The sequence below is a fragment of the Amia ocellicauda genome, chromosome 3, assembly GCF_036373705.1.
Source record: "Amia ocellicauda isolate fAmiCal2 chromosome 3, fAmiCal2.hap1, whole genome shotgun sequence".
NCBI lineage: Eukaryota > Metazoa > Chordata > Actinopteri > Amiiformes > Amiidae > Amia > Amia ocellicauda.
The window spans coordinates 24,769,580-24,782,362 of NC_089852.1; the positions used below are offsets into that span (position 1 = coordinate 24,769,580).

The 12,783-nt window shown below is 42.0% G+C and overlaps 1 protein-coding gene across 1 annotated transcript in view; it reads right to left on the bottom strand.

Moving 5' to 3' along the window:
• srcin1a (SRC kinase signaling inhibitor 1a) overlaps positions 1-12,783 on the bottom strand; it is a 126,208-nt gene that overhangs the window by 38,426 nt on the left and 74,999 nt on the right. Inside the window, exon 4 of the mRNA XM_066698630.1 lies at positions 9,300-9,329. Coding sequence (XP_066554727.1) covers positions 9,300-9,329 — 30 coding nt within the window. The remainder of the gene's footprint in view (positions 1-9,299; positions 9,330-12,783) is intronic.

The window sequence follows — 12,783 nt, forward strand, 5'->3', positions numbered from 1 at the left end:
CTTAAGTATGCAGCATACCCTAATTACCATGAGATTCTGCATGTGTTATTAAACCTACATATGCCTATGTCTTTCTGCCTATCATATTTGGAGCTGCACGCTTGGGACTATGCAAACCAGAACAGGGAGAAAGAAGGGTAATGTGGATTTTTTACAGCGTAGTTGTGTACTGGGCTCACATTAATTTTAGATTTAAGATTGTATATTTTTAAATAGACAGCATCGGTTCCCATCCCATTCCCAAACACAAACACTCCAGCTATTTTCTGACTAAGAGAAGGATTCTTAATTTTCCCCTCGTTATTGCCCAACATGATCAAAATCCATGGATGGCCATCTGTACGGTCTTAAATGGACATTACAGAGACCGTGACAAACTGGCAGCACTGCAGACCGCAAATTGCCATGTCCATTCCGGCTGCAAGGGACCCTCCCAGACAGCAACAATAAAGGGATAGATATAAGTGTGTGCGTGGAAATTGGATTTCTCTCTATGGAAATGTTAAAACAATAATAAGACCAAAACATCTTCCCTGTTATGTATCAGCAAAAAGGGCACTCCCAATTCCACTGAGTAATGAGACCAGAATATATGAAAAATATGTGCGAGACAAGACAAGAGCCTCCAGTTACTCTTCCAGAGAGACAGAGCAAGAAAGTGGATAAGTGGAAGTTAAAAAGCCCAAACAGCGAACACTGTAGATGAACTAGCTACGTCTTCATATGAACAAGGAGAAGAGAGAGACTACATATTTGGATATGGAACCGAGAGGAGAAAGAGATGGAGAGAGACAGGGGGAACAAAGCCTAGCCACAATGGGCTGTGCCAGCAAGTGTACTGAAGAGAGTCTGACACCCTTAACTGAAAGATAGATGGATATGAGCTATTCCATCATATGTGAACGGTTGCCTGATCGAGTCTATAGAAAATAAGAATCTGAGGCAGAGAGAAAGAGAGAGAGAGAGAGAGAGAGAGAGAGAGAGAGAGAGAGAGAGAGAGAGAGAGAGAGAACAGCCTGATATTAAATAAGAGTGTGGGTATAAATGCGAATGAGAGAGGAGAGCGGCTGTATGTCAGGTCTTGACTGCGACAGTGCCAGTGATTGAGGGCATCATTCGGTTGTGGATTGGAGTTGAGGAGCCAGCGAATGGACTGTAATTAAAGTATATCAGTAATTAAGTTTGCCTTATTGTGTAATGCCGGGGTTTCGGAGCACAACGAGATTAGGAGTCATGTCCGGGAGGATGGTAATGGAGCGGGAGAGAGGTAGATGAGTTTTTCTTAAAGAGCTGGTGATATCTCTGCTCTAGGGGAATCTAATCTCTCTCTCTCTCTCTCTAACTTACTAGTTAGACACCTGCCTTGTGCACTGACACATTTTTCTCCCTCCTGTTTAATATCTCTCTTCCCATCTCTATGCCTCTCTCTCAATCGTTTTCCTTATTTGGTCTCTGTACTTTTACTTCAATTATTTAATCAATAAAACAACAATAAAAAGACCCAGGGTGACTTTCCTGCAGTTAATTCAAACAGAGGCTATTGGCAATCTTATTGACGTGGAAAAAAACATTAATCCCCTCCTTCCACCACCACCCTGGTCAATCCCTGCCCCTCCCTTCTTCCTTCCTTCTCGATCAATTCATTAATTCCTTGGCTCTTCTACACAATTCAGGCACAGACTATCAGGAGTGGCTGAATGGCCTCTTTTCCTCAGGCGAGTGATACACAAGCGATTTGTATTGTCCGTTGTAGCTGGTAACAAAACACTGACAACTGAATCACTTGCTGTTAAAATGCGCCACAAGCACAGGGGAAAATCGACAGTTATTTCAAGCAATTTGAAGATGGCCTCTGTTTGTGGAAAACTTTTCAGCAACTGCTCAGGTAATTGGAATAATTCCGCGAAGACGCAAGCCTGAGTCAGAACATGCATGAGTGGAAGAAACGAGTATGGAGCGGACAGCTGGGTTTCCACAGTTTATATTCTGTATTTTGTAAAGCTAACTTTCCAGATATGCCTATATATTCTTAAACAAATTATAAATATAGGGCTGCCGATTTAGATACTGACAAAGAAAGATAAAGACTGATAAAACACCCCTGATAACAGAAACCATTAACTCAGTAAAAAGACATAGGAAAAACACCAGGAATGCTTTCTCAGTTTACATGAATGTTCCCAAGTCACTGTGCTCATAGGATTTCTCTCATCCAAGTAAAGCATTTAACAGTAAAGCTGACATAGTTCAGTAAATGCCAAGACACCTTAAAATACACCTCCTAAAGATTATTTCTGTGATTACAGGGATTTAATTTTAGAGGAAAACAGAAGAAAACAGGTACCAGTGGGCAGGTCTTGTTGAGTAACTATAACCATTGTAGCAAGAAAAAACACATACTGACCACATGCAGTCAAAAAAGTCCATAAAAGCTAATAAACAAAAGAACACAAATCAATTGCCTAATATCCTATGTGTACTCTTGTCTGTAACAATACTTCCTAATGCATTTAGCGAAATGATTAACAATGCCAAGCACACACAGGCACTTAGAAAACAGAGAACTGAAACCGAGTAGTCGCCGTCTATCCTACTTCCTCCATTTTCGACCGAATTTGTTTTTGACACTAGGAGTTGTCAATTACATTACACAGTCACTTCTAATTGCCAATTGGAGTCGCCAATTTTACATACAACTACCCCTGTCTGTTTCGATGTCTCTGGATTTCTTCCCTCTCTGAACTGCGTTGCCTTGTTTCGCCATGTTAAAAGCGTCAGGCTGGTTTGAAAACCCTCTTCTACTCACTGATACACTTTCTTATAAATAATCTCAGTGGGAGGAAGCAGACCCCAAGGGGCCAGTGGCCTTCTGGAGCTCGTTGCCTGTCTTCTGTTGTGCAGCAAGCGGCCCTCTGGGTGAGATGGTGTCTCAGGGGTTTATCAGTGCTGCTTCTCCTTGGCTAAAACCATTTCTTGCTCTCTTAAACCAGCCTCTCTATTCACTCCCCCACCCCCCTCAATCGCATGCTGTACCAATTTCTCCGAGACAACCATTTGCACAAACCATACAAGATCCCAATTAGTAAGCAGAAAAGAAGCACTACACAAATGTGGGAGAATAAAAAGAAAATATCAAGGTCACGATGAATAATTGATGCAGATGCACAGTAATCTGTTCTTCTGCTGTGGAATTTCAAGGAACCGATGTTTTTTGCGTATACAACACAGGAGATTATACGTGTGCAGCAGACATCAACACAAAACAGTGCATTGTCACATAAAAAGAAAAAAATGGTGACACTTTGTGAAGAAAATTGCAGGTATAATTTGTCATAACTTGGAATATATTTACAGAGAAGTAACAGATTATAAATAAACTGCTACTAACGGACCATAAAAAAGGTGAATTCATATAAATATTGTGTGATTAATTCAGTGTTAAAAGTTTAGTTTATTATACATGTATAAATTGCCAAGTGCGTATCCTAATCCAAAACCATACCAATAAAAAAAAGGAAAACAATCTTGACAAATCTAAAAGGAGTCACAAGAAAAGGTGCATACACGGAAAGACAAGGGAGATTTGCATGGTAGAATCAGAAACACACCGATACACAAAAATCCCACATGGACAAATGTCCAGAAACACACACACACACAGGCAACAAGACAGCCACACAGCAAACACATACCCAGAAAGCATGTAGTGATGCATGCTCTTCACCCACACACAAAAACAGAGACACGCACAAGCAGAGAAAGAGAATCACACGCTGTCAGAAGTTCTAACAGAAATGCATATGTGCAAATGAATCCATCCCCAGCATACTGACAGACAGATGGACAGACAGAAATCATGAGCAGACACTGGTGTGCATTCTTATAGAAACCACCCCGCTCTGCCACAAAGAAAAGACACAAACAGTCACACTGAAAACTCACGCACTCACACACACACAAGACAGAGACACACAAACACACAGAATTAGCTAAAGGGGGGGACTAGACTGTGCAGAAGGCAGCTATCAGACAGTCATGAATTCCTTGTTTTTTCCAAGGCAACTGAGCACAGTAAATCCAGGCGTCTCCCTGTGCTGTGGTTTTCTTAATGTGTTTTTGCTTTGAAGAGGTTGTGGTGGTGGTTGTTGTCATTGTTATTTTGTTATTACCTAATACAAAATGCTGTCGTGTCTGCGCTGTGTGATATGTGCACGGTAAGCTGTGTGCCAGGGAGCTCACTAACTCTGCAATGACAGAAAAGAAAAGAAATGGAGAGAGACAGGGCGAGCGAGAGAAGACGCAAACAAGGCCTCCTCCATGTCGACACACGATAGGTTAGGCAAATATTTCACTGGAATTGCATGAAGAAAAAAGAAAGCACAAAAAAAGAAACTGAGACGGCTTTCTGCCAAGTGAACCAGTGTGGATATTATTTGATTAAAGGCTAGGGCTCTCGGAGATGCAGCAAGAGAAGCTAAACTGCTAATACACTCAGAGAAACCAATGCAATCCCAGTTTTATTGCTCTGACTGATGCCTGTGTTTTTGTGTGCATACGAAAATAGGGTGCAGAAAGGAGCTTAACATCAGCTACGAACAAAGCAACTTACAGACCAAGAATGGGAAACTTAAACGTGTAAATGAGAAGAGAGACACAAACTGGTGCTGGGAAACCCTGATCTCCTACAGCCAAAAGCCAATGACAGCAGTTTGAATGATAACGCGCGAGATCCACCGACACACTGTGACAGCTGATCACTGGTTTGTACCAAATAACAACAAGCAGGTCTTGCTAAGTCGTATCTCTATGACAGATCCCTTTGTGAGATCATGCAAGGTTGCATCTTCAGTTCTGCATACAGCAAAAGGGTAAATAATTCCCCTATAAGCGCTGATCATACATTTAATGTGAAACAGCCTGATTAATATTGATTAAAATCATAGTGGGTAAGCATACTCAAAGTGCACTTGAAAATCTGGATTCCAGTAAAGGAAAACATACAAGTCCACCTTACTGACTGGACTATTCTGTTTTGTGCAATATTTCCTATCACAAATTCTCACATCTGATTCTTTCCCCCTCACAACTAAGACAGATTAATAAATACCATGCATACATGAGAGAAGATTATTCTTGATAAAACATTTGTCTGACACCAAAGGAAACAAAGATCGAGTGCTTGAAGACATGGATGGAAATAAAACCATAGAATAGAAATAACACAATCACTAGCTTGTGCTATTTCAGCATTTGGCTACCAGGAAATGCATTCTGGACATTCAGCCAGTAGTTTTAAGGAAAGTCATTTATCTCTGACATCTTTCTATAAAAAAAAAACCTTACACTGACACTTATAGTCCATTTCAGTCATGGCTGGAGAAAAACAAAGCACTTTAAGAACCTGCCTTTCCTCCACACAAATGAATGTGCTTCTTAACATAAACATGAGTAAGACTTTAAAATCACATTATTTAATTTTTCAGCTCTTTTATTTAATACAATCACTGCTAGGATCCGGCAGGAGAGGAGTTAATGCTTAATGATCTGATTATGAAACCTGCTGAGTGTTTAACTGCCCAAAGGTAGCTTTACTAATCATTAAGGCTGAGGGGCTTGTAAAATGCACATCACCAGTTCACCCCTAGAGTAAGGGTTAATATAGCAAACGAATGGCCTGTGTGTAGTTTAGTTGATTTTTCCTGCTGTAAAGGCTACAGTACAGTGCAGTGTATCGCATACGGTTAGCACTGAAAATCAGGTGATGGTCAGCTCAATATTCCCAAGCTATACAATTATAAAACTAAACAGTTATGCATTTCTTGAATAAGAGCCCGATGCAAAGGCTTTGGCTGCCAACAGTAGGCCTGCATTTTACAGGCGGGTGCAAACGGCAATCAGCAGCCTGTTGTGATGATTGCCAATACCTAGCAGTCCTGGAAGTGTGTGGAGGTCTGGATGTGCTGTGTACAGAGCAGGCAGAGCCATGTGCAATTCTGGACCAGCTAGATAGTCATAAAAAGAGTCCAGATGAAAATCTTGGTGTTAGAGATTAGCCAGCAGGATGGCTAATCTCAGTGAACAGAGACACACTGAGTTAGAGAGAGAGAGAGAGAGAGACAGCACACCCACATTACACAGCATGAAGAATGCTATACACAGCCACAGAAAGCAATAAATACCATGCACTATATACTATAGACTTCTAAAGCTTCTTACATAGAAACCACCCCAAAGTCCTGTGCAATAGCAATTATGCAGGTTAGATATATACACTCATCTAAAGGATTATTAGGAACACCTGTTCAATTTCTCATTAATGCAAAGATCTAACCAATCAATCACATGGCAGTTGCTTCAATGCATTTAGGGGTGTGGTCCTGGTCAAGACAATCTCCTGAACTCCAAACTGAATGTCTGAATGGGAAAGAAAGGTGATTTAAGCAATTTTTAGCGTGGCATGGTTGTTTGTGCCAGACGGGCCGGTCTGAGTATTTCACAATCTGCTCAGTTACTGGGATTTTCACGCACAACCATTTCTAGGGTTTACAAAGAATGGTGTGAAAAGGGAAAAACATCCAGTACGCGGCAGTCCTGTGGGCGAAAATGCCTTGTTGATGCTAGAGGTCAGAGGAGAATGGGCCGACTGATTCAAGCTGATAGAAGAGCAACTTTGACTGAAATAACCACTCATTACAAACGAGGTATGCAGCAAAGCATTTGTGAAGCCACAACACGTACAACCTTGAGGCGGATGGGCTACAACAGCAGAAGACCCCACCGGGTACCACTCATCTCCACTACAAATAGGAAAAAGAGGCTACAATTTGCACAAGCTCACCAAAACTGGACAGTTGAAGACTGGAAAAATGTTGCCTGGTCTGATGAGTCTCGATTTCTGTTGAGACATTCAGATGGTAGAGTCAGAATTTGGCGTAAACAGAATGAGAACATGGATCCATCATGCCTTGTTACCACTGTGCAGGCTGGTGGTGGTTGTGTAATGGTGTGGGGGATGTTTTCTTGGCACACTTTAGGCCCCTTAGTGCCAATTGGGCATCGTTTAAATGCCTCGGCCTACCTGAGCATTGTTTCTGACCATGTCCATCCCTTTATGACCACCATGTACCCATCCTCTGATGGCTACTTCCAGCAGGATAATGCACCATGTCACAAAGGTCGAATCATTTCAAATTGGTTTCTTGAACATGACAATGAGTTCACTGTACTAAACTGGCCCCCACAGTCACCAGATCTCAACCCAATAGAGCATCTTTGGGATGTGGTGGAACGGGAGCTTCGTGCCCTGGATGTGCATCCCACAAATCTCCATCAACTGCAAGATGCTATCCTATCAATATGGGCCAACATTTCTAAAGAATGCTTTCAGCACCTTGTTGAATCAATGCCACGTAGAATTAAGGCAGTTCTGAAGGCGACAGGGGGTCAAACACAGTATTAGTATGGTGTTCCTAATAATCCTTTAGGTGAGTGTATATTAAAAGTTTTGGTAATCTATGCCCCCCCATCTATTTAGGCAGATTTCCAAGTATGGAAGTCCAGTTTCAGCAAAACATGGATTCTAATTTGAATCCAAAAGCAAATCTTGCACTGACACATGTTTTACTAAGATTAGGCAAATACTTACATGTGCACAAGTGTAATCTGTATCTACACATAAACCCAGGACATAGGTTTCCATAAGCTTAGAAACAAAAGGCACATTTAATAGAAGCATCTCAACACAAATCCATTAGAGCTTCTCTCATCTCCAGCTGCCATAAACATGTACACTGCAATAGGTAGACACACACATGTGAATTTTCATTGCACACCCTTTGAAGATAATAAAAGCCAGATAATGAAAGCATCAAGAAGCCAGATTTTGCTGGAAATCTCATTTAGAAATATTTGCAATTTGTTCGTTTAAATATGGTTACTAATATACTTAAGCAAACAAATTAATTCACAAACAAAGATGTGCACATTCCATTATTCCAAAAAAAAGCAGACATATCTGTTAAGAAAAATGGATTCTAATGACAGAGATGTAGATAGGCATACAAGCATACAGTAAAACACAATCACAAACATTATGAGACACAAAGCCATTTTGACTTTCTCTCCTTCGTTGGCACTAGTGCAGTCACGTGTAAACAAGTGCACATATACTGACAAGCAGAGATGCAATACAGGCACAAACTCTTATTCACATGAACAAACAAACTAAAAAAAAACTGAACACACATTTTTTACGCACACCAGTGTCTTAATCAGTGACACTGTTTCCACAAAAATATTGCTATTGGATATCTGATGTTGATACAGATAAGCCCTCAGTTTTATTTTAAATGTGATAGACAGTGCCTTCTACAGTACAGGAAGTCTTAGTTGAATCCAGGATAATCAGAAAGTTAATTTGTTACTAAATACTTAATCTAGTATTACAGTAGAGATATAAGTTCATGTCCCTGCCTCCTCTCCACTCCCATTCCTCCTTAGCCGCTCCTTCTCATCCCTGGCCCCTAAGTGGTGGAACGACCTTCCCACTGAAGTCAAGACAGCAGAGTCCTTAACAGACAATATTCAGACAATACTTGTAATTTAGTCATTTATTCTTCTGTAAGATTGCACTTATTCAACATTTTGTCATACTCTTGTCTTTGCATTACTTGTACTTGTATTGTTTATTTTGATATCCCCAACGCTCCCTTCCCCTTAGCTCTTAACTTTTACTTAACATCTTGTCCGCACTTATCAGCTTTTTCATTCTAGGATGTAAGACCTTATATATTGTTTACTGTATATCTCGTATACATCTGTGTAAATTGTGAATTTGTAAAATGTATTATGCCTTGAATTGCACTGTATTATTGCACTTTATATTGCGCTTATATTTTGTAAGTCGCCCTGGACAAGGGCATCTGCTAATAAATAAATAAATAAATAAATAATGTTACAGTTGTTCTTGATTCCAAGGGAGACTAAGTTTTTCAAACATGAATAAACTACAGGAAAACATTCCTTTCTGAACTGTCTCCTTGCGCCCAGCACAACTGACATTGGTGCCAGTCAAATTGCATGTTACTTAATGTATCGAGGTGATGCTGTTTGAAGAATGGACATCTGGAAATGAAATCAGATGGAAAAAAAGCAACTAAATAAATCCCCAAAAACTTTCACACTGATGTTTGCGCACACACACACACGCACACACGCACACACGGGTTAGGAGACACTCATGAGTTTACACACAGAGAACAACTGACACCCTCACACACAAAGAAACACATGGTACTGACCTTAAAACTCCAGTAGTTTGGCTGCTGCGGCTGAAGTGAGAAAGAGAGGAAGAAAGAGAGTTATATTTCTACCTATCCCAAGCGTGGCTGTTTGCACTCTCTCTTTGGTGCCATTCACGAGAGGGTGGGAGAGAGAGAGCACAGTGTCTTAATGGCAGCAGGGACTCCCATGTGAAAGGTATGGACACAGTCAGCCCAAAGGGGTACTTCAAGCTCAACACATGAAATAGTGACATGGGCAGAAATTAAGAGCAGGAGCAGGATAGGTCTGGGAAATGGCATGGGTGTCTGGAACAAACTAATCAGCTGTATTGCAGACATTGACTCCTTCATTCTGGGATCGATTATGTGGTAGCCTAAACAGTAAGTGAGGTTCTCTGATCCCTTCATAAGCGTAACCCTTCTCATGTTGACCAAACAGCTGTGACGCAGGTGTAACCAGCAGGAGGGACAGTAGAGTTACGACTGACACACACAGAAACAAAACAAATAAAACTAAATCAATAGAGTGCAATTAAATGCAAATCAAAAAGCAATTTCTTGCTTCTTAATACTTAATCTGCCTGTTGAACTGGGCAAAGGATATCCAGTATCCTCATATGGCATTTTGCTCTAGGAAGTGTCAGCAGCTGGTATCCACATATCAAAGCATCCTGTTTTTGTCCGTTCTAAAACTGACGTGTGTTGGCACCCGGGATGCTGTGTAAATGTAAGAAAGCACTTCTCCCCCGTGCCGCATCACACTTCCTCTCCACCGCCCTTACTGTACTCACATCTTTCCAAGCACAGAGTGGGTTAAGTTTTGGCGCATTCATAAACAAACAAAGAAGTAGCTCTGCCATACACTCATCATCAAACTGAACCTGATCAATTGTTTTCTCTGAATTTTTTATGAGATGGTCTAGACTTAACAATAACCCAGCAAGTGCGTTATGTAAGGAGTCAGCCTTACATAAAGTCTAACCAGCTGTACTGCACACACTCACAAATGTAACCCCCAAGCTCACTTACTCCGACAGTAATCAAAATGTGCCCACGCATTTACACACACCTAAAAACCAGGCTGTCTCTCGAACTGTGTGCCGCACACTTGGTCTATCCACAATGTGGCACACTGAAGCAATTCTCTCTGTCCTGGGAATCCACGGGACAGCCAGCTGACTCTCTTCCTGGGAACTCAAACCAAGCTCAGCTATTTTTTTCAAACTGGGACTGTGTCCCAGACTGACACCCAGACTGCAGCACCATATATCAGACAGCAAGGGCTGCGTAAGCATAGGGTACCACTGGGACACCTAGGACTGCTGACATTAGCTTCTGAAGGCAATAGCAAGCAGGGAAAACTTCACCTCATATCAGGTTCTTCCAGGATATCCCTCAGCTCGATTGGGCCACACCCTCTAGCCGGTGCCTGAATCAGCAACCGCTGTAGATATCTGCATCATTAAGTGTATAGACGAACACAGTAGACACAAATCGCCAACACAGCACTTCAGTAAGAAATGACTCACTGGTTAGGCCTCTGTATCAAAGAGAATAGGGGTAATCCAGGAAGTTAACGTAACCATGCTCATGGTGTACACAGGATTGCTATGGTGATGGCACTCCCCTAGACTTAGCAGAGCTTTCAAACCCCACCCTACTCCACTCATCAGGCGACCAGGCTGTAAGCATAGCAGGTTAGTCACTCTTTTGGGGCTGTGACAATCAGGTGCAAAGAGGTGCGTCTGAGATGGCGGTTCATATGTAAATAAAGTCTGACCAGACACACTTCATAAACAGATATGACTGAGGTAAAATAGGGAAAGCTCCAGAATCCCTGAGCAAACACTGCTGTCTCAGATCCTGGACTAGGTTAGTGTGTCACTGTATTTGTGTATCCACGCAAAGTACTACTCCGAATTATGTGAATTAGTCATAACAACATCCTACATTTCTGAAAGCTGTATGCCTATTAAGAATTGCATAACAGTATAACATTAAATTAGCACTGTTGATGTGTGTGTATTTTTGAACTTGTGCACTCTGTAACCAATTTGTTGGTTCCAGCCAATGCATACGTAAATGTACTTAGACTGTGTTGTGTCCTGGCTAGTAAAGGAATAGTAGTAGATGAGGAAAGCAAAATATATACAGAAAACTTTTCCACAGTATTTATAGAGACAGATTATTTATTTTTAATTAAAAGCATCTTTACAGTTTATGTTTAATAGATTTTGACTTTGTGTGTTGGCAAGTTGTAGTTATAATATATAACACTAAACCCAGACAGAAGGTAGTCTTTAAGTGTATGACAACACATAAGCATAAGCCTCAGGCATCAAAATACTCCATTGCATGACAGCCAGTGCCATTTCAGGATTTACCACAGGTCTTGAAGAAATGGTACTGATGAACCCAGAAATGCTCCACAGTGTATAGAAAAAGTTAACAAACCTGATGCATCCACATACAGCTTTGGTTTTGCATACAAGACCAGCAGCATATAAATACTGGGATGGCTCCACCTGTCCTGTATTGGGAGTGTAATTTCCAGGCCTGACTTGGCTATGTTTGGGTGTGGGAGTCCTGTGTTTATCTGGGAGGGCCAACAGTCAGCATAGAGATGTGGGGTGACGTGGGAAGCGCTTCATGAAACTGGTGAATAGTCTGACATCAGGTTTTGTTTATAGTAAGAGCTTCATTCATGAAAGGGAGAAAGAGAGAGACGCCTCCAGCTCACACAACATGCGGCTCAGTTCAGGAAACAAGGCAATCAAACATCTGCTCACTGCGACACCTGGAAACGAGCTCTTTCTCTCCCCTCTCCCCTCTCCCCTCTCCCATCTCCCTCTCTCTCTCTCTCTCTCTCTGTTTGTTACATGTCTATTCTGGAGCATCTCAGCCCTCCTTTAGCCTCTGCACAGTGCAACACCAGAGTGCTGACTTTCTCCAGGATGCCACTAAAAGATCAAAACCGTTTCTACTGCACTGCCTTTGTCTTTGTCTCGCCTCCTAAAACGTGAACAAAACACCCTGGCCTTTGAGGTACCTGCAAGAAAAGAGCGCACCTTTCCCTGCTGTGCTCAACTCGATGGAGACCAAAACAAATAGATGCTGAGAAGGGATGGGGGGGTAAGGCTTTACAGCCCAGCCACCCGGGGAGCCTTGCTGCCTGCCTCATAGCACCTTCCTTGTGCGCTCCGTGCCCGTGGACAGGGACTGACAGATCACTGCTGAACTGGTGCATCCTGACATGCATTACAAGCAGCACTAGTCTCCACCCCTTTACAAACACACACGCACACACACACAGACATATAGACACAGAGGCAAATGCAGACAGAGACGTACCCTGCACAGGACAACACCACTGTGCCTGACCAGCATGCAAGTCGTGCATTTATAGCAACAACAGTCTCCACAACCGCACACAGAATAAAAGCTTGCGTCATTCACTGGAGGCAGCCCCCGTGTCTGCTCACCTGCAAAGCACCTGCGCCTG